The sequence below is a fragment of the Exophiala dermatitidis genome (genome assembly GCF_000230625.1).
Source record: "Exophiala dermatitidis NIH/UT8656 unplaced genomic scaffold supercont1.1, whole genome shotgun sequence".
In the NCBI taxonomy this organism is placed as follows: Eukaryota; Fungi; Ascomycota; class Eurotiomycetes; order Chaetothyriales; family Herpotrichiellaceae; genus Exophiala; species Exophiala dermatitidis.
In genome coordinates this window covers 2,962,139-2,982,081 of record NW_008751646.1, presented here as the reverse complement: position 1 = coordinate 2,982,081, position 19,943 = coordinate 2,962,139, and the positions used below count along the sequence as shown (strand labels likewise).

Here is a 19,943-nt window from a genome sequence, read left to right as displayed (position 1 = left end):
ACTTCGACCCCACCGAAATGGGTTGATTGGACTGCTAGTGGCAGTTCAATCACGACAACATCAGAGACCACCGCAACTACCTCTACGACTACAACCGAAGAAGTAGTCTGGATCGACTGGACAACTACCAGCACCCCCAGCACGACGCCAGTCACAACTACTACCACTCAAACAACCACGACTTCAACAGCTACTACTCCTTCAATCACTACTACCAAAGAAGTCTGGGGTGATTGGAAAATTTCGAGCATGTCCAGCACGGAATCAACATCTACAACTACCTCTGCCACATCTACCCCAGAGATCAGCACGACATCTACGATTCCGGAGGTCTGGCTTGATTGGACAACCACAACCACCACCACCACTACTACTACCACCACCACTCCGTCGAGCACTGCGACTCACGAGGTCTGGGGAGATTGGACGACTACTACCCCTTCCAGTTCTACCACAACCACAACCACTACTACCACCACCACCATCACCACCACAACGAGCACCACGACTCCAGAAGCCTGGAAAGACTGGACGGCTACTACCCCTTCTACAACATCCACATCTAGCTCAACAACTACGACCACCACCACCACCACTACCACGACAACCCCGGAGATATGGGTCGACTGGACGAGCACTACTCCCTCCACGACATCCTCCCCCACAACCGCCACCACTACAACAACCCCTCATACGTGGGCGGACTGGACCATTACCACAACCTCCGTTCCTGTCACTCCCACAACCTTGATATCTTCCACAATCCCGGCCGTCTGGGGTGACTGGAACCGTACTTCATCTGTGCCAAACGTTACCTCTACCACTACGTCTGTAACAACCACCCCTTCGCAATGGGCAGATTGGACGATCTCTACGACGACGTCGACGACGACCACAAGCACCAGCACAGTTCCACCAACCCCAACGCTCTGGGCCGATTGGAACGCCCCTGCCACAACCCAATCCGCCTCGACTTCACACTGGACATCCTCCCAGCCCACCAGCTCAACGACAACCCAAAAGGGCAACGCCAGTGTCAGTGTCACAATCCCTGCCGCCCCGGTAGCAACGTACACTGGTGCAGCGGGCAAGGTTGGGTCCAGCTCCGTCTCCAGCTATGCCCTCCTTGCTTTTGTGGCCTGCGTTGCCCCTCTTCTTTGAGAATCCGGGGAATAGGTCGATCCGACACCTAATGACTGAATGAGTCTTCCTTCCCTTCATATGGGGGATGATAATTTTCCTTTCGCCACAACAAAATACACGTTTTACACTATATTCTGAGGTGGACTAATTGAGACCAAAAAGCATGCTACCAACAGGACCCGCACGTTTGAAGCAGCCTCCTTGAGGAATTCACACATGGACTTAATTAATGGAGGTCAGTGCAGCTAACTTACAATGTTTGATGGACATACAACAGACGGAAGGCATGAAACAGAACGAACTGGAAAAGATGACATGCATGCCAGGAACATAATATCTCATGGGGGTTTCTTAGTTTGGAAATAGTTCGGTATCTTATATATAGATAGATATACACTGCTTAGTGGATAATTAGATAGATTTCTTAATCCAACATACACTCAATCCGCGATAAGACGAATACAACAGGAGTAGTCACTCATCGTCCCAAGGGTATTCCATACAATCGCCTCGCAACTCTCATCACTTTATCCCAAGGCAACAAATGCAGGAATCCCTTAGACAAACTTTGAGCTTTCACATTGTTTCCATTGCCACGGCTCCGGCACTGTGCCGGCACACCGGGACACAATTGCTGAGTCAGCGAGATGCCCTATCATTGTGGGTATACCGATGCATCTTACTGTATTTATACAATGTTGCACGTTTTCAGAACAACCTTCCATTTTCTTTTTTTATTAATTTTGCAAGAAGTCAAGGCGCCAATGTCGCCCCCGTCAAGTACCTGTACTTTGTCGACGTATCTCGGCCCTCGAGACCGACTGTTCGCTTTGGGCGGCGATTATGCAGTCAGCCGGAGATACAGCCGGCCCAGAGATTTTGGCTGCTAAGCCACAGGAAGACCCGAGCCCTTGTTGCAACGCTACCTACGAGGTATGCTACAGCTCGCTCAAGCATGAGCCGACTCTCTAAGGTACAGTCAGAATAATGGCGGCCTCTTCTCGCTGCTGATAGCCTCTCGTGTTATTATCCATCGATCGAGGCACGGTGGCGACTTTCTGAAAGCTTCCACCCACCAGCTGAATGGCATGTCATGCTGGTTGCTTACATGACCGACGGATTTAAAGGAAATCTGAACTGGTTGACTCGTGGTACTGCATAGCATGGCTATGTGGAAAGACAACACGAAGGCTTTGAAGTACAGTATAAAGTGATGATTTACCTCGCGGTTCCCCATGGATCCTCTGGCAACAGAAACGCTTGCAACAATGTCGTCAGGAGCTGTTTTGCAATTGTTCACACCAAATTAACTGGGTTCGAGATAAGATGGAGTTCGGATTCGAGACAACTGGAGCAGAAATCGTGAATCATTTCAAAGAAAGTGTCGTCGGCAAGACGTGTGAGTGTCAACATCCAACCCATGGCGTGCGGAGTGGCCGCTGACCGCGGTGTGTGCGCATGTAGTCCTTATCACTGGTCCAAGTCCAGGGGGAATCGGCGCAGAAACGGCTTCCAGCCTCGCAGCAGCTAGTCCCAAGCACTTGATTCTGGCTGGACGATCGCAAGAGAAGATTTACCCTCTCATGGACCAGATCCATCGAGACCACCCTCATGTCAAAATCACATTTGTTCAGCTGAGCCTAGGAGACAAGAACTCTGTCCGGCAGGCAGTTGAGGAAGTGAAAACAGTTCTGAGTGGGGATGGGGACAAGATCGATGTCCTCATCTTGAACGCAGCAATTATGGCAGCACCGTATGCTCTGCTGGAAAACGGTTTGGAGTCTCAGTTCGCGACCAACCACCTGGGTCATTTCCTCTTTACGAATCTGCTGCTGAAGGCCGATCTCATTGGGTCCAGAATCGTCGTGGTCAGCAGCTCGGTCACGCACCGACGGCTGGACTCGCTTATGCACCACCTCAAAGACTTGTCTTACCATCAAGGCAAAACGTACGACCCGATGACGGCGTATACAGTATCGAAAGCGTGCAACCTCCTCTACGCCAAGCGGCTGGCTAAGATGCTCAAGAAAAAGAAAATCTCGGTCTTCAGTCTGAACCCCGGAAGTATTCGGACCAATCTTCAGGGCTATCTTACCGAGGAGGTGATAGCCAACACTATCGAGGCAATGAAGGCAGATAACCCCAACTGGACGGTGCCGGTGCACAAAACTCTACAACAGGGTTGTGCTACGCAATTGCGTGCCGCCTTGGACCCAAGTCTGGTGTCTGAAAGTGGTGCGTACCTTGATGATTGTCAGGTCGTGACTCTCCCAGAACACAAGGACGCAGAGGCGTACATTGACGAAGTGTGGGCATTTAGTGAGAAGCTGGTGGGTGAAGAGTTTAGCTTCTGATGTTAGAGTGGAAATTGTGAGCCACTCAAAGATGGAAGCACACTAGAGATCAGGCTGGAACTGGTGGATTCCGGACTCGCAATCACTCTCAAGGGGAACAGTTCAGACAGTGGCATGAGCAGTTTGACATGTTGGGAAGCAGCAGGGCTGAGAATGTGTCCCCTGGAAAAAGAACCTCGGTCTGCTGTGCTGCAAGGCCAGACTCCTTTACCGAAGAAGATGGCTTGACAAGGCATCTTCATCAGCTCATGCGACACCGCCACATACGTGGCTGTACCACGCGGAGTTGCCGAGAGATCTAGGTCGAGATGGGACATCTACTCTCTCGTTGGGCAGATGGGTCTCTAGCGGCATGTGTCTAGATACGACGTTTAATATGATGGTGTGTCGCTTGCGTCGCTAGGACTTCTTGACTGCGTTCTTGCCCTGCCAGCCGTTGTCCTCGCCAGATAACAGATGATGTCGCAGCAAGATTGGCCTCCCAGTTGCGCGTCACGCACGTCAGTCGATGAACAACAAGCCAGTGGGGAGATGAAGGTGGACTGTGACGCGCACTACTGGCCTACAATGGTATACTACTGTACAGTCAAGTTGTAGCAGACCTCACTAACGGGTACTAGTAGTGCACGGCATTCGAGACTGGAGGCAGACAGGACATGGCAAAAGCCGGGGGAGAGGAGGGGGGTCGGGAGATGGAGCGGCCAAGGCTGAAGAAAGGAGACCGGCCCTTGGCATGATTCTCGGCTTGTCTTGTCTTCTTTCTCACCTTTGACCTCTCTTTTGTCTTTCCGCTCATTCTCCTACCTAGATTAGGACTACACCCGTCTATCTGAACCTGCCATTGGATTCTCGACTCCCGCTGTCATGTTTTGCTGTTGTTGTGCTTTGTCAGGACGTTGAGAAACCTCACTTCACCCAGCGCCAGAACTGTCAAGTACCAGGTATGCAGCACAGTCAACTTGTCCAGGCGGGTCGCCAGGCTATCTATTCAAGATAGCAACTCCACAATATGAGCCTAGCCCCAGCGCCCTTCCCACTTACTTCTCTACCCCATGGGGTCCTCGCCACTGATGGAGGGCGCCCTGTTCTTGTGGTGTTCTACCCCTCCCCAATTGCCGACATCATCGGTCAAGGTTCCGCGGCTGTACTTTCGCGATATCTGGACAATAAGATATACCGTATCCCCTGAGTACAAACGTGTCTTTTTTGGCTCTCCATCTTCAACCCTTTCCAGCCTCCATTCTATCCTTTGCGGCCCCTCCTCCACGTGCAAAGATGGCTTCCGTTCCAGTTGAACAGGGTTTCCGGGCTTCCCTGGAAAAGGGCGAAACTGCCCAGCTCGAGCAAGCCCTTTCATCCCGCTCCGAGGAATCCCTTGATCAAGATCCCGAGTTCTCCCCTGCCGAGCAGCGCAAGATCATCCACAAGGTCGATAGACGTCTTATCGTCACCTGTGGTTTGATGTACTGCATCAGTCTTATGGACCGAACCAATCTGTCCGCGGCCGCCATCGCTGGAATGACCAAGGAACTGAAGCTCATTGACTTTCGTTACGTGGGTGGCCGCGGAACATTCATGATGAAGTCATGCTCATGCAGAATAGTCCACAATTGCATTGGTGTTTTTCGCAACTTATGTCGTCTGCCAGCCACCAGCGACCGTCCTCTGTAGGAAGATTGGTCCCCGCCCCTTCCTGGCTTGCATCACATTTGCCTGGGGTGTGGTCATGGTAAGCACCATTCCATGTCTGCCGATAAAGGGGTCCCGGCAATAATTGACCGTCACAGATCGGGTTTGGATTTCCCAAGAACTGGACCACAATGCTCGGTTTACGCATGGTACTGGGAGTATTGGAAGCTGGCTTCTTTCCCGGTAGGGACCTTCATTTCCGCGCAAACACAATAAACGCTGATTGAAAGCTTAGGCACCGTCTACCTGATCTCGACCTGGTATTCTAGGTATGACCTACAAAAACGCTACTCGGTGTTTTATTTGATCGGCTGCCTGGCGGCTGCATGTTCGGGCATCCTTGCATACGGACTGATGCAGATGGTGAGCCTTCCCAACCCGCCGTTTGCGTTGAATCCCTGTGACTGACTCGACCCTTTAGGACGGGATTGCTGGATACCGAGGCTGGCGATGGATTTTCATTCTTGAAGGTGTCATGACCTGCCTGGTTGGCATCATCGGTTATTTCTTCTTGGTGGACTTTCCCGACCGTGCCGCTAAGACAGCCTGGCATTTTCTCAGTGAACGAGAATGTAACTTCATCATCCGACGAATCGCAAAAGATCGTGATGATGCACAGGCCGAGCCTTTTAGCTTCAAGAAGTGGGCAGCGTCCGGGCTGGACCCCAAGGTTTGGGGATTTGCCATGATCTTCTTCTGCCTCACCACAATCACCTATGCTATTGCGTACTTTTTGCCCATCATCCTACGGGAGAACATGGGCTTTTCCGTGGGTGCGGCGCAGTGTCTGGTGGCCCCCCCATACGCCTTTGCTGGCATCTTGATGTACACGACCTCCTGGTTGAGTGACAAATATCGGCTAAGAGGGCCCATTCTGGCACTCAATGCTATCATCTGCCTTATTGGACTGCCGGTCATGGTACGTTGAGCTGCGGGGCTGGTGTTGTTGTCATCAGCTAACTCGGTGAAATCAGGGTTATGCCAGCAACTCTGGCGTCAGATACTTTGGGGTGTTTTTGACAACCGCAGGCGCCAATGCTAGTATTCCTTGCTGCATGGCCTGGCAGGTAAGTCCACTCATCCCTTGATTCTCTCTGCCGAATTAGTATTCGCTGCAGTAAACGAATCTAGTACTGATTTCTGTCCGAACCAGGCGAACAACATCCGTGGCCAATGGAAGCGAGCGTTTTGTTCCGCACTGCTCGTTGGCTTTGGTGGAATCGGTGGCATCAGTGGCAGTCTCGTCTTCCGGTCGCAGGATGCACCACAGTACAGACCAGGCATCTACGCCGCGATCGCGTGCTGTTGCCTCATTCTCGTCATCATCGTCACCTTGGAAACTCACTTCTGGCTAAGCAACAGGAAGGTCGACAAGGGTCGGAAGGTCATTGAGGGACTCCACGGATTCCGGTACACGTACTGAATGCCGTAACGGCCCGCAAAGACCCGGCATTCGTGAAAAGATGCCATGGATGAGATGGGAAAAGGAATGCAGGGGAATGTCATTGGAGCTAGAGTATTGATGCAGATGAAACGCGTCAAGGTATCCAACATGATACCAACCGAGGCTCACAGGGTCCCATACTACCACTGATGGTGCCGCTCCAGACCTTCTTACGGCCTCCGGGTTTGACCTCGCTCAACTTCCGCACGCGACCGGCTTCCACCTTCCGAAGGCCGGTTCAGCACCATTTTACCTCCTCTATCAAGCCGCTCCATGGTGTATCAGGATCGAGTAACATAACCTCGCTCCAGCATGAATAGGAGAGATCTCACTGCCACTTGACCCCAGTATAAATAAGGTCCTCATGTTTGGCTTGGCGTCAAGGGGTAACTGCTAGTACCATACTTCTGCACTAGCACTGCTAGTAGCATAGTCGTGGTATGAGGCTGCGTCTGACCGCAGAGCTGGGACCGGATCATCCGCCTCCGCGCGACTAGCAACCCAGATTCCGAGATCAATGGCGGGACTAGCGGCGCTAGCGCTTAGTATGATGCACTAGTGGACTAGCATTACTAACCATCATTTCTGCCGCTGCCACGGACGAAGGCAAGGGCGGTATGCGCAGGACCAGTCGTTGAATGATGAGATTCTGATATTTGTTTGCCATCATCGTTCTGTGTTTGGGCCATGATTATCTGACTTTTTCTCCTGTCAGCCTGAACGTACGCATTCCTTGCTCCTACCTGGATTTCTCTTTCCCCTTCTATCCTCCCCGTCTCATCTACATGAAACTGTCCGCCCGCCTCTTCTACTCGTCGCTCCTTTCCTTGCGAGTCTCGTGTCCGCTAGTATACCGTTCCTTGCCGGTGTCAAGGCTCCTGTTGTCCAGAGTTTCATTCCAGCAATCACCTGCCAGTCGATCCTTTGCCACAGTCATGGGCTCCGTCAAGAGAATCGCAGAAGACCTAGAAAAGCCAGATCTCGATGATCGGTCATATCGTGTCATCGAGCTCCCTAATAAGCTCGAAGCCTTACTCGTTCACGATGCAGAGACGGACAAGGCGAGTGCGAGTCTGAATGTCAATGTGGGCAATTTCTCAGACGAGGACGATATGCCGGGGATGGCGCATGCGGTCGAGCATTTGCTTTTCATGGGAACCGAAAAGGTGTGTTTCAATTACCCCAGGAATAAACCTGATTGCAGGAACAATAAGCTGACAGTTTGAATACAGTACCCCGTGGAGAATGAATACTCTTCCTATCTCTCTTCTAACTCGGGCCACTCCAACGCGTACACCGCCGCCACCCAGACGAATTACTTCTTCGAGTGTGCCGCTTCGCACGAGGCCAATGACAACACTCCCAATGGAGTTGTGAATGGGACTTCCAACGGGGTGGCAAAGGGTCCGTTATATGGCGCCCTGGATCGGTTTGCACAGTTCTTTGTGAAGCCGCTGTTTCTGGAGAGCACATTGGATCGTGAGTTGCGGGCAGTCGATTCTGAGAACAAAAAGAACCTACAGAGCGATGCTTGGAGGCTGTCACAACTGGCCAAGTCTCTGTCGAACCCCCGTCATCCATACCACCACTTCTCGACCGGGAATCTGCAGACTCTGAGGGATGATCCGGAGAAAAGAGGCGTCAAGATCCGTGATGAGTTTATCCGTTTTTACGAGAGACATTATTCTGCCAATCGAATGAAGCTGGTGGTTCTGGGACGCGAATCTCTGGACGAGCTTGAAGAGTGGGTTGTCGAACTCTTCTCCGAGGTCAAGAACAAGGATCTGCCCCAGAACCGGTGGGACGGCGTCGAAATCTTGACAAAAGACCAATTGTCCAACGAGATCTTTGCAAAGCCAGTCATGGAGTCCCGTTCGTTGGAGATCAGCTTTCCCTGGCAAGACGAAGAGGATATGTACGAAACACAGCCGGCCAGATACATTAGCCACCTCATTGGTCATGAAGGACCCGGAAGTATCCTGGCGTATCTTAAGGATCGAGGACTGGCGCAGACACTGTCGGCCGGTTACCACTCCGTTTGCCCCGGGTCAGCTTTTTTCGAGATCGAAATCGGGTTGACGCCCGAAGGCTTGAAAAACTACCACGAAATCGTCAAGATTGTCTTCCAATACATTGGCATGATGAAGGCAAACCCGCCGGTGCAGTGGCTGCATGAAGAAATGAAGATTATGGCGGAAGTGGACTTCCGGTTTCGTCAAAAGTCGCCAGCGAGTCGCTTCACCAGTGGCACGAGCAGCGTTATGCAGAAAAAGCTGCCTCGTAACTTACTTTTGAGCGGGACTAGCAAATTCAGAAAATTCGACGCCGAGGCCATCACGCAGGCTATGGAATGCCTCCGCGAGGACAATTTTCGTCTTATGTTGGTATCCCAGGAATATCCTGGTGACTGGGACCAGCGAGAGAAATGGTATGGCACTGAGTATAAAGTGGAGAAGATCCCCACGGATGTCTTATCAGATGTGCGAAAGGCTCTGTCCTCTCACGGGAACGAGACCATCAAAGAACTCCATCTTCCACACAAGAACGAGTTCATCCCCACCAAACTGGACGTGGAGAAGACGGAGGTCAAAGAGCCTGCAAAGACTCCGAAGTTGCTTCGCAATGACGACCTTGTTCGGCTGTGGTGGAAGAAGGATGATACCTTCTGGGTCCCCAAAGCCAACCTTAACCTCAAACTCCGCAATCCAGTCACCTCGGCCAACCCCGCAAACTATGTGAAGACTGTTTTGTTTGTGAGCCTGGTTAAGGATGCTTTGTCGAGCTATTCTTATGACGCAGAGATCTCTGGCTTGGCGTACGGCGTGGCCCCAACGATGCTGGGTGTGGATTTGAGCGTGCATGGGTATAACGACAAAATGGCAGTCCTCCTCGAGAAGATCTTGACCACAATGAAGACCATTGAGATCAAGGCCGATCGCTTTGAGATCATCAAGGAGCGTATGGCCCGGAAGTACAAGAATTGGTCTTTCCAGCAGCCGTACTATCAGATTGGGGATTACACCAGATGGATCCTGAACGAACGTGGCTGGATGAACGATCTCTTTGCCGCCGAACTTCCTCACATTACGGTCGACGACATCCAGACTTTCGGTCCACAGCTTCTGCAGCAGGCGCACATTGAAGTGCTTGCTCACGGAAACCTGTATAAAGAGGACGCAAAGAAGATTGCAAGCCTCGTGGAGTCGATCCTCAAGCCTCGGCCACTGCCTCCGGCATTGTGGGAGGTTAGAAGGAATTTGATCATCCCGCAGGGCAGCAATTTCGTGTACAAACAAAAACTGAGCGATCCTGCCAACATCAACAACGCGATCGAGTATTATTTGGACGTCGGTCACGTTATGGACATCCCGCTGCGGGCCAAGCTGCAGTTGTTCGCCCAGATGACTGATGAGCCTTCGTTCGACCAGCTTCGAACCAAAGAGCAACTGGGCTATGTTGTTTGGAGTGGCGTTAGGCCCGCCGCCGTCACAATGGGTTACAGGGTGCTCATCCAGAGCGAGAGGGATCCGGACTATTTGGAGTCGCGAATCAATGCGTTCCTCCTGAAGTTCAAGCAGGATATGGAGTCAATGTCCGACGAGGAATTCGAAGGACACAAACGCAGTTTGATCAACAAGCGGTTGGAGAAACTGAAGAATCTCGACTTTGAAACGAATCGCCTGTGGGCATATATCAGCGGCGAATATTTCAATTTCTACCAAGTCGACCACGATGTTGCCGAAATTCGCCAACTCACCAAGGATGACATCAAAGAATTCTTTGCGCAGTACATCGATCCGGAGTCGCCCACTCGAGCCAAAGTCTCTGTGCATCTGGAAGCACAAGCCACCCAAGCTCCCGCTGAGATCTCTCCAGCAGAACAACGGGATCAGCTTGTTGGGCTGACGGTACAGGTGCTTCGGTCTCTTGGCGTCGAGGTGGAGGAAGATAAGCTCAAGCCAGCGCTGGCGAAGGTGGATTTGGTGGATGATGGCCAGATTGTCGAGGCGGTCCAAGACCACATTGGCGCCACTCAGGAAGTTGTCGAACAATTGGAAGAAGCAGTACCTCGGATGCAGGTTGCATTGAAGATCAAGTCTGCTGCATCTCCCACCGATGGGGTGGAAGTGGCTGCCAAGATCCCTGCGCCGGTGCTGATTGAAGACCCGTACAAGTGGAAAGCCGGGTTGAAGGTCAGCCAAGGGCCAATTGCCGTTGAGGATATCCGGAGTTTCGAGGATGTTGAGTCCAAGTTGTGAGGGTTGAGCATTGCAATGTAATGGATCGTGGTGGCATAACGGGGAAAGAGGAAGGTCTCTCTCTGTCAGTTTGTATGTGCGGAAAGTGTAGAGGTATGTTTATTCCAGGACATAGCGTAGGCGTTGTCGGCATGGGTGTCTTATAAAATGACTAGAGGTGGTAGAATAGATGTACAATGTATGTATAGGTGGAAATGGTGTTTGATAAGTTAATGGGTTGTTGTACACCACAGAGCTGGTCAATGCTCCTGGACATATGTACATTGCCTGTGCTTTGTACCGTTTACTGTATATTTCTATGATAGGGATCTATGCTGGCAGTTCCTTCAATGGGCTGAGTGGTGGATGGACTGTAAAATCTGTTATTGGAACGCTCATGCAGCGGTTCAGACACAATGATGGTGGAGCAATTGAGAGTGTGCGCGCGTACCAGTAAAATCAAGACACGGAGTTCAAGCCTTGTTTGACACGAGGCTGCGACTGCAATGTTTGGCCCCCGTCTGAAGCCCAAGGCTGCGGCCCCTCGCCCGTGTCTGGGCCTGTTCAAATGACACCCTCAGCTGGTAGATTCTCCGCTGTTCCTGCAGATGGTTTGGTGTTTGATCAACAAAGTGTGTTTGGTCTGACGCTCCTACTACCAGTTGTATGCGGAGTGTCCGTGTCCTTGTTTCAGCTTTGTCCCTTGCACGTGGGTGTTTCTCCAGTATTTCAAACAATCAACGGTTGCGATGTTGCTTGTCCCTCGTCGTCGTCCTCCCATACTATAGCCCATATCCTTCCGGGCCATGGCCAGTCTGTTTCCACATGATAGCTTAGCGACTCTGCTTCTCGGCGTTATTTCTGTCCACCTTACCTTACCTGCCTTTTAACACATTCACACCCATGGCTGAGGATCCACAACCATTGACCCTCCAGCAACGCATTGCAGCCCTGAACGCCGCACATATCGGACGCATTCCCGGTGATCCTCCTCGACCTTCCTCAAATTCGTCGCACATCGTCACGCCTGCTGTCCCCGCGAGACGGCCGATTGCGGTCAAACAACACACCGTCAATAACCCGCCGGAAAGGATCCATGGATCAATCGTCGAGCAGCACAACAGAGTGGGCAATCTGCCTGCACCGGCACCGCCTCCACCTGTACGACCTGCTGTAGCTACCAGAAAGCAACCTCCTCCATTGCCCCAACGGAACAACTCACTTGACGAGCAGCCACAGCCGCAGCAGAGAACATCTATTGAGAGAACATGTCCCAAAGTGACCGCTACACGGAACAAGTCAACAGAATCCGCGAGTCGAGTCAAGGCCCCGGCTTGGGGAGAGTGTGAATTGCCCGTTCTACCTCCTAGAGGCACACATGCACATGCACAGTCGGGCAACAATGACAGGCCGAAACATATCACTCGAACCTCTACGACGCCGCCGATGCCTACAAGGACGTCAACAGATGTGAGACCGCCTCCGCCACCACAGAGACCTGCTCTGCCACCACGCCCTCCTTCCCACAAAAATGAGCACGATGGTGCTCCTCTCCGAAAGATCCCACCTATTCCCTCAATAGAGGCGGTTGAAAAGGCGAAGAAGGCGGCATTCTCGTTTACCCAGCAGCATAAGGACCACTCACCGTCACACTCACAGCCAGACGCTGTCCCAGGCCGGGATCGGGATATCGTGCCATCAGTCGTGAAAGTGAATGTGCAATTGCCTATGAGAGAACACAGAGTCCAAGAGCCAGTTGTTGCAAATCATGAGCAGCGAGAAAACATGCCATTTTCGGCAATGGCAAGAGTCGCACATGCGTTCGATCACGACGCTCTACAACATTCCCCAATGCCACCGCCTGTGCCTCTTTCGTCAAGGCCAGATCTGTCAGCCATACAAGCCACCAAACCTGGACCACTTCAGCGGCCTTCAACAACCGCCAACGGCGTGGCATTTGAGCGCACTAACACCGGCGCAATACCTTCTTCTGGTTCTGAGTGTCTAATATGCCGCGACTTCTCCGGCCCCGACCATCAAGCCACCCTGTTCCCAAGAACCCAAGTCACCTCACTACAATCTCTCGCGCACCAATTAACTTCACCGTTCCCTTCGGCCACCGACAAGGCTCGAGCCATCTTTACATGGCTGCACCACAACATATCCTACGACGTCGTCAGCTTCTTCAACAACAACGTCAAGGGATCCACACCCCAATCGACTCTGCAAAGCGGCCTGGCCGTGTGCGAAGGGTACGCAGCACTATTCACCAACCTAGCCACCTACGCGGGTCTCGAATCGTTAGTCATATCCGGCCACGGCAAAGGATACGGATTCAAACCACTTACCCCTGGATCACCATTACCTCCCTATAGCGCCAGCCACGCCTGGAACGCCGTCAAAATCGACAACGGCGAATGGAAACTCATCGACGCATGCTGGGGCGCCGGCCACGTCCAGGGTGCAGGGCAACCGTACATTCGCAAATTCAGCCCCGAATGCTTCACCATGTCCAACGAGGAGTTTGCGGTCAAGCATTTCCCAGGAAATAAAGACCATTTTTTCTTGCCTGGCGGTCGTAGGATGACTTGGGAGGAATATATTGTCATCGACCCGGCGTGTTGGCCCGATATGGTCGAGGGACCTACTATTTTCACGAATGCCAAAGAGGACTATTCGATTGGTGAAAAGACGGTCTGTCCGCGCTCGAGAAGGATTGATGTAAAAAACAATACTGGTATGGTGAGGTTCCAGTTTGGACTCTTGTGTCCGCATTGGTCGCTGGCGAAACATACTCGGAAGGGTCCACCTCCGGTGTATATCGTCTCGGTCAATGGCGTCGATGGAAGGAATAAAGATCATATCCCGATGGAGTATTATCCTGGCGGCGGCAACAACAGTGGTGGTGGCGGTGGTGGCCATGGTGGTGGTGACACGTGGCTCGTCGATATCCCTGCTCGCCAACTCGGGGCCCCAGGGCAGACCTTGACTCTTTTCGCCGTCACCAGTTTCGGCGATCGACAGGACGCCCGGGGGTTGACGGTTCGCGAGTTCCGTGAGGGTAAAGGTCGTGTCGGGATGGGGTTTGTCGGCGTTGCTGCGTGGGAGTTGGTTTGAAAGAAATTGATTCCGTGATTCGTGATCCGTGATCATGAGAAAAAAGAGAACGAACCGAGGCGTGTGTTGCACGCGTGTGATTGATTGGTATCGGCCAGTAGCATCCGCTTTCGGTTACTTTTCTACTATACCTGGGGCTGTTACGGAGCGCTTTACTGGGGCAAGGCATGGCATGGCATGGCATGGTATGGCACGGTTTGGATGGATGGATATGACTTGATGTGATGTGATGTAACGGATGATAAACAAGTAATGATAATACCTAGCGGAGGCCGAACTGAGGCAATTGCAGTGGCAGTTGTCGTTGCAATGACCACTGGTAATGAGAACGACTAGGATTGAGAAACGACAACCATTGTCAAGGTCCTCTCTGTATATACACAGTGTACCTACCGTACCTTGTAGGGCCGACAGACACAGGAAATGTTATGGACTGATCACAGAATGATCCTCGAAATAGCCAATAGCCCTATAATTGAGGAAGACTGACGAATGATGGCGTCCACCACCACCACCACCACCATCATGACCACAACCATGATTCTCCCCATCTGACACCGTACTCCTCCCTCCAAGTCAAAGTCGTAGCAGAAAGAAAATGAAACCAAAAGCAGATAGATGTAAGGCGACAAAATCCTAAACGACGACATTCCGCTGCTTCCACAACTTCCAGGCAAAAGACCACAAAACAATGGCGACCGCAACACTCGCTGAACAACCAATAGCCCAGGTGCCGAAGCATGCATAGCCTCTACACTCGCCATCCTCGCCGTCGGCAGCGCGCGAATAAGCCACCGAGTAGACAATACTCCAGGCAGCAGCACCGCCAGCCGGCATCAAAGCGACGACACCCCAATTGGTAGCAAAGTTCTCTGCACCCCAGACGACGGAAATAATAATAGGCACAAGCGAGAACGAGGCGCCGTAGCCCAGTCCCACCAATGTCGAGGACAACAAAAACAAACTGGGATGTTGGGCAGTGAAAAACGGCAGGGCGAGATTGACAAAGGCGAGAAACAGAAGAAACGCCGACGGAAGCAGCAAGACCAAGCGGGAAAAGCTGACTCGTGTGGACGGTGGATTGTCCGGCACCGAAGGCGGCGCAAAAAGATCCGACAAAGTACCCGTAAACAGACGGGCAATGGTGGACGCGAGCGCAATAATACTGACGTGCGTCGAAGCGTGTCCGGCCGGCGGACTCGTCAGGTCAAAGTAGTTCTCGGGCGTCAAGGTCGGAATGATAGTTCCCAAGTTGTTGATGTATGCTTCGCCTGGTCCTGTAAGCAATAAAAACCCAGCGGCCAACAGCCACATGGTATGGTCCGTTAAGAATGCGTGCGTTGCGTGGTTCAAGAGCCACCATTTCTTCTTGCGCAGTCGTCCTTCTTGTTCTCGTTTCTTCAACAGTTGCGACTCGGAGAGATCAAAGTCTTCAGAGAAGTTGTCATCTGATGGTGTCGCTGTGCCTGACCCTGACTCGCCAATGGTGCCGTAGGTCCGCGGCGCCGGAGTCGGGTCAGGAGACTCACGAAAGAACTCGCTTTCATCCAACAAGCCGCTTCGTTCGAGATTCTCGACGCCATGTTCAATGAGTTCTTCCTCATCGACGATGCGCAGCCCGAGCGTGCCCAAAAGCCCAACTCCTACTAATGTACCGGCCAGGAAGACAAAGTATTTGAACACGTCCACTTCTCCTTTCCGTCCATCTGGTAGTTTCTGGTACAGCAGGTGCGCGCCGACCTGGCTCTCCCACATGCCACTGAGACCGAACGCTGCAATGGGCACGGCGAGCATGAATCCACGGTATTTTGCCGTCGCAAAGTTCTTGGCACATGTCGCTACCGCAGAGAGATACATACAACTAGTGCCGGAGCCGATGCCAATGAATGCTAGAATCATCACACTAAACGGCCAACCATGCTGCGTGTCACGTGTGGCGTCAGCTGGAGGCCCTGACTTGTATGTATATGCGGCCAGAAGATATCCGAATCCGAAGAGGAAGGTAGAGAGCAGCGCCAGTGGTGGAGGGGAGTACCGGTCACAGAGGTATCCGTAGAGAGGGACAGGCAGGTACATTGCCAGTTCGGCAACGATCGAGACCGCATTGACTCGGTATTGAGTGTAGTGAAGATCCGTCAGGAAGCGGGCGCCGTATAGCGAGAAGGAGGTTATAGAGCCGGCACAGAGACTGTAAAGCCAAATGTTAGAACCATCCAATCTGCCTGATGCGTATCGGGTAGCCTCCTTACCAGCAAAGAACCGCGCAGACGAAGCTCAGAACCCGTACAACTTCTCTGCGCATCTTGCGTCTGTCCCGCTCAATGATTTCCTGGGCGACTTCGCCCATGAAGTCAAAGTCCTCATCGCCGAAGGTACGTCGTCCGGATTCGCGAGAATGTCGTCCGGATTCGCGAGAATGTCGTCGGTGCCGCCGATTGGCGTCGAAGTCGAGAGCAGTGATGCGCGGAATGGAGGCCGGCGAGGAGGGCGCCATCTCTATCCAGGAGTTCGGGCAATGCCCGTTCGCCGTTTCAAGTTAAGATATATGGGAAATAAGAGGATTGAGACGACATGATGCCGACTGTCATGTCTAGAACATCATATTGCCCGGAACTTGCCTCCCAGCCGCGTAGGGAATCTCTACAAAAGTGGTGAACAAGGTGTCATTGATAGAAGTGTAGTGCCAGCGAGGCTGCGGAACTGGGGTCTGATGATGCAACTTTAGGCCGCCACCACGCACTCCATGATGATTCGCGGCATTGACCGCGCGGAGAATAGCGAGCATGCTTAGTCAGGCGGAGCGTACCACATCACGTGATATTTTGGTATTGTGAGTGTATCAGGTATCTCCAGGTATCTCCAGGTACTGAGATATCGAATAACGCATCCTGTAATAATAGTGCTCTTCAGGTCAGAAGGGCCGGGGCGTGTGCAATAGATCTCCTCCCTTCGACCGGCGTAAGCAAGCCTTTCAGCAGCCATCTAAACTACCTCTAATACTAGTAGTACAGCCTTCTTGCGATCCAGCCTTGCGCTGCAACACTGTCCCCATTTTGGTAAGCGGATCATGGAAGTTGTGATGTGAGCTAGGCCATTCAGCTCGTGCTCTCCCATTCAGGGTTCTGGGAGTAAAGTTAGCAGGGTTCCCGCAATGACGGCTATCAAATACTGACCTTGCGTAGAATCACCAATCCCTCGAGAGTGCTGCTCAGTGAGATGTACTGCTCATCCTCCAGCTCCGCCCGCTCGCCATACGCAAGCAACACTGGAGTGCTTTGTGTCTGCCAACCGGTGATCGTGCGCGGTCGGCCAGCAGCTCCGACAACGTCCACGGCTTGTCCCACGCGCACATTGACAGTCAATGGCTTCAGGTCTTCGTCCAGAGTCACCAGGAATCTGGGATACATCGCCGTAACCAGGAAGTAGAGCAAATAGTGTGCTTCAGCGAGAATGAATTGCTTCGAGTCGATCAGAGACACAAGAACCGTGAGAAGGCCAGCTGCGGCGACGCTCGACAATACTTGTCGGTCGGTGTGGAATGGATTTAGGGACATGGTGCCTTTGCCCATGTGCACCAGCCCCTGAGCAATGCGCACCATGAACAGCGAACTCTGATCCCGGTGGTAATAACTGGCAAGTTGTCGGAGTAATTGAGCAAGACGGGCATTGTTGGTACCAGCACCGACCAAGCCCATTGCAAAAATGGCATTGATAGCCACATCATTGTCGTTGTCATGGCTGTACCTCGACAAAGTATCGTAGATCTTCATCTGAGGATTGCTGGGGCTGATGAGACCCATGGCAAGAGGGACGGCCTTCCGGATGTTGGCTTCGCCGTAGTGCATGAGATGGCCAAACTGTCGAAGCACCATTTCCTGACCCACATCCTCGCCCATTGCAATCAGAGAAATGCCGAGGACGGCATAAGCCTGAACCAACTGATCGCCTGTCGTTTCCTCCTTGTCTTCGATATGATCGTTGCAGATGTGCAGAAGCTCTTGGATCTTAAGCACAGCTCCAGTGCCCGCCCATGCGCATACCGAGGCCAGTGTTGCGGTCGGTTTCGCCATAGGATGGTCAATCGCTTTAAGAATGTCCAGAATGACGTCGACCTCCTCTTGCCGGCCAAAGTACAACAATGCCAAGCCGAGAGCCATGAATCTGGCCCACTTGTCTTTGAGTTGCTTCTGGCGGTCGTCATCCATCAACTGGGTGGCGATCGCTTCGGCGACTTGGTGGTTGGAGGAACCGACGAAGATCATACCGAGCGAGACGGCGGCCATAGCAGATAGTCGCATCTCCAGCGAGCCGTCCTCGACGATAGGAAGCAGATATTCCAGTAGATCCTCCCTGTTCGAACCGGCGTATGACAAGCCTAGACCCATGATGGCCGCCAGGCGAGTGGTAGGCTTCCCTCTTTCGAGAACATCGTCATCACTCAGGAGGGAAATGACAGGATCACCTTCCATTCGTACTCCGGAGTTCACGACACCATATGCCAGCAAAGCTCCGGCTTTGATAGGTTCTTCGGATAATTGCTGAAACTGGTCGATTGTGTCCAGACTGCCTTCAACATCCCATTGCTTCAGCATACCCAACGACGCAGTAGTAGACATCATGCCGTCGTCTTTCGTTTTCCAGACCCACGGTCGCTGTTCGCCTTCTACCAACATTAGCTTGTCAGTGCCGAAGCCTGCATTGACGAAAGCGTTAACGAAGGCGCTGGCGAGGTTGTGCTTGGCCGAATCTGCCACAGCCGAGCTCGCTCGTCCGCTCTCAAGATGTGTTTTGTAAATATCCTCTGGAGTTTTGGGTTCCAGGATGTTCAGCTCTTTCGCAAGGGTCTTGAAGTGGTTGGGTAGTTGTGTGTTCCCCAAGCACTCGGCAATCTCCTGTTCATCCTTTGTTTCCGACGGCACATCGAGTGATATTCTCTGTCGAGCAATCAAAAATGCCAATTGTTTTTTCAGCGCCACATCATCCGTTGATTCCAGATCTCGCCGGATGAGCTCATGGTCATTCAGTCTTATGGCCAACACCATTGCCTGGGCCAGCTTGTTGTACTTAACGTAGATGTCATGGGCCGTCTTAAGGAAAGCGACATCATCAGGGTAGGTAAGAAGGTTGACCATGGAAACCATGTAGAGACAGACTCGCGCGTATGTGTTCTCATCCAAAAATCGAGGTATCTCTTCAATCATCTCAAGTTCGCTCAGCAGGTCGACCGCGTCGGCTTCTGCGTTATGGCTCAAAAAGTAAGGGACCAGGGACAACGCGAGTTCGGTGAGATCCCCAACTTCCCGATCGTCCGTCAAGCGGTTTTGGTATTCTTGTCCAATCTCAAGTGCGAGATGTCGGATGTATTCATGGCCCCATGAGCCCAGATCGTCCGACTTGGACAGTAATCTGTACTTCAGGGTCTCGAGCTTTTCTTCGTCCCCATAAGTCATGCCCAACACCGACAGCATGTCAGCCAACGAATCCCGGTCGGGACCCGCGGGCCATTTGTCGTACAGAGCGGTCAGCTCTTCGTAATGCGGTCGAAGGAATTTCAAAGGCTTGGGCACGGCCGTCATCGAGGATGTGGAGGTTTTGATGAAATTCTTGATGGCATCCATGGCAGGCTTGTATAAGCTGGCATCGTCCTCTTTTAATCTTTCCACCAACATCTCGAGCTCGCTCTTGAGTTGTTGATCCTCCTCGCTTAGCTCTTCTTCGGCGTGTTCTTCAGGTTTGCCCTGATTCTTCTTCCCGTCATCTTTCTCCCCGGTGGCGGTTTTATCCCCGTTGGAAATGGGAGCATCCTCCGCCGGCGCCTTGCCCTTGCCCTTCTCTGCGGCAGTGGGCTTCTTCTCGTCCTGCGCCATCTTGATGTAGGGGCCGGGGGTGGCCAACAGAATGCAAAAGAGTGGAAGGGACAGGTAAAGGTATATCCGGTGTCTGGGAGGAGAAAAGCAG

General features: G+C 52.4%; 6 protein-coding genes across 6 annotated transcripts; 4 read left to right on the top strand and 2 right to left on the bottom strand.

Annotated features, from left to right (window-relative positions):
- Positions 1 to 2,469: 2,469 nt before the first annotated feature.
- On the top strand, positions 2,470 to 3,497 carry HMPREF1120_01078 (short-chain dehydrogenase; the record flags this gene model as incomplete). The annotated part of the gene is made up of 2 exons (XM_009155085.1): positions 2,470 to 2,542; positions 2,608 to 3,497. 2 exons carry the CDS (start codon positions 2,470 to 2,472, stop codon positions 3,495 to 3,497), a joined length of 963 nt encoding a protein of 320 aa, XP_009153333.1.
- A 1,275-nt stretch (positions 3,498 to 4,772) lies between these two features.
- HMPREF1120_01077 (retrograde regulation protein 2) lies at positions 4,773 to 6,609 on the top strand (the record flags this gene model as incomplete). Its single annotated transcript, XM_009155084.1, has 7 exons — positions 4,773 to 5,051; positions 5,101 to 5,226; positions 5,285 to 5,369; positions 5,422 to 5,549; positions 5,608 to 6,105; positions 6,161 to 6,253; positions 6,340 to 6,609. The coding sequence occupies 7 exons, from the start codon at positions 4,773 to 4,775 to the stop codon at positions 6,607 to 6,609; spliced, it is 1,479 nt and encodes a 492-aa protein (XP_009153332.1).
- Positions 6,610 to 7,183: 574 nt separating this feature from the next.
- Positions 7,184 to 11,196, top strand: HMPREF1120_01076 (insulysin). Its single transcript, XM_009155083.1, has 2 exons — positions 7,184 to 7,796; positions 7,863 to 11,196. The coding sequence occupies exons 1-2, from the start codon at positions 7,416 to 7,418 to the stop codon at positions 10,887 to 10,889; spliced, it is 3,408 nt and encodes a 1,135-aa protein (XP_009153331.1). The 5' UTR covers positions 7,184 to 7,415; the 3' UTR covers positions 10,890 to 11,196.
- Positions 11,197 to 11,448: 252 nt separating this feature from the next.
- Positions 11,449 to 14,465, top strand: HMPREF1120_01075 (uncharacterized protein). Its single transcript, XM_009155082.1, has one exon. It carries the CDS (start codon positions 11,772 to 11,774, stop codon positions 13,983 to 13,985), a length of 2,214 nt encoding a protein of 737 aa, XP_009153330.1. The 5' UTR covers positions 11,449 to 11,771; the 3' UTR covers positions 13,986 to 14,465.
- A 156-nt stretch (positions 14,466 to 14,621) lies between these two features.
- On the bottom strand, positions 14,622 to 16,479 carry HMPREF1120_01074 (uncharacterized protein; the record flags this gene model as incomplete). The annotated part of the gene is made up of 2 exons (XM_009155081.1): positions 14,622 to 16,173; positions 16,235 to 16,479. 2 exons carry the CDS (start codon positions 16,477 to 16,479, stop codon positions 14,622 to 14,624), a joined length of 1,797 nt encoding a protein of 598 aa, XP_009153329.1.
- A 601-nt stretch (positions 16,480 to 17,080) lies between these two features.
- Positions 17,081 to 19,852, bottom strand: HMPREF1120_01073 (26S proteasome regulatory subunit rpn-1; the record flags this gene model as incomplete). Its single annotated transcript, XM_009155080.1, has 2 exons — positions 17,081 to 17,107; positions 17,159 to 19,852. The coding sequence occupies 2 exons, from the start codon at positions 19,850 to 19,852 to the stop codon at positions 17,081 to 17,083; spliced, it is 2,721 nt and encodes a 906-aa protein (XP_009153328.1).
- Between the last annotated feature and the right edge of the window lie 91 nt (positions 19,853 to 19,943).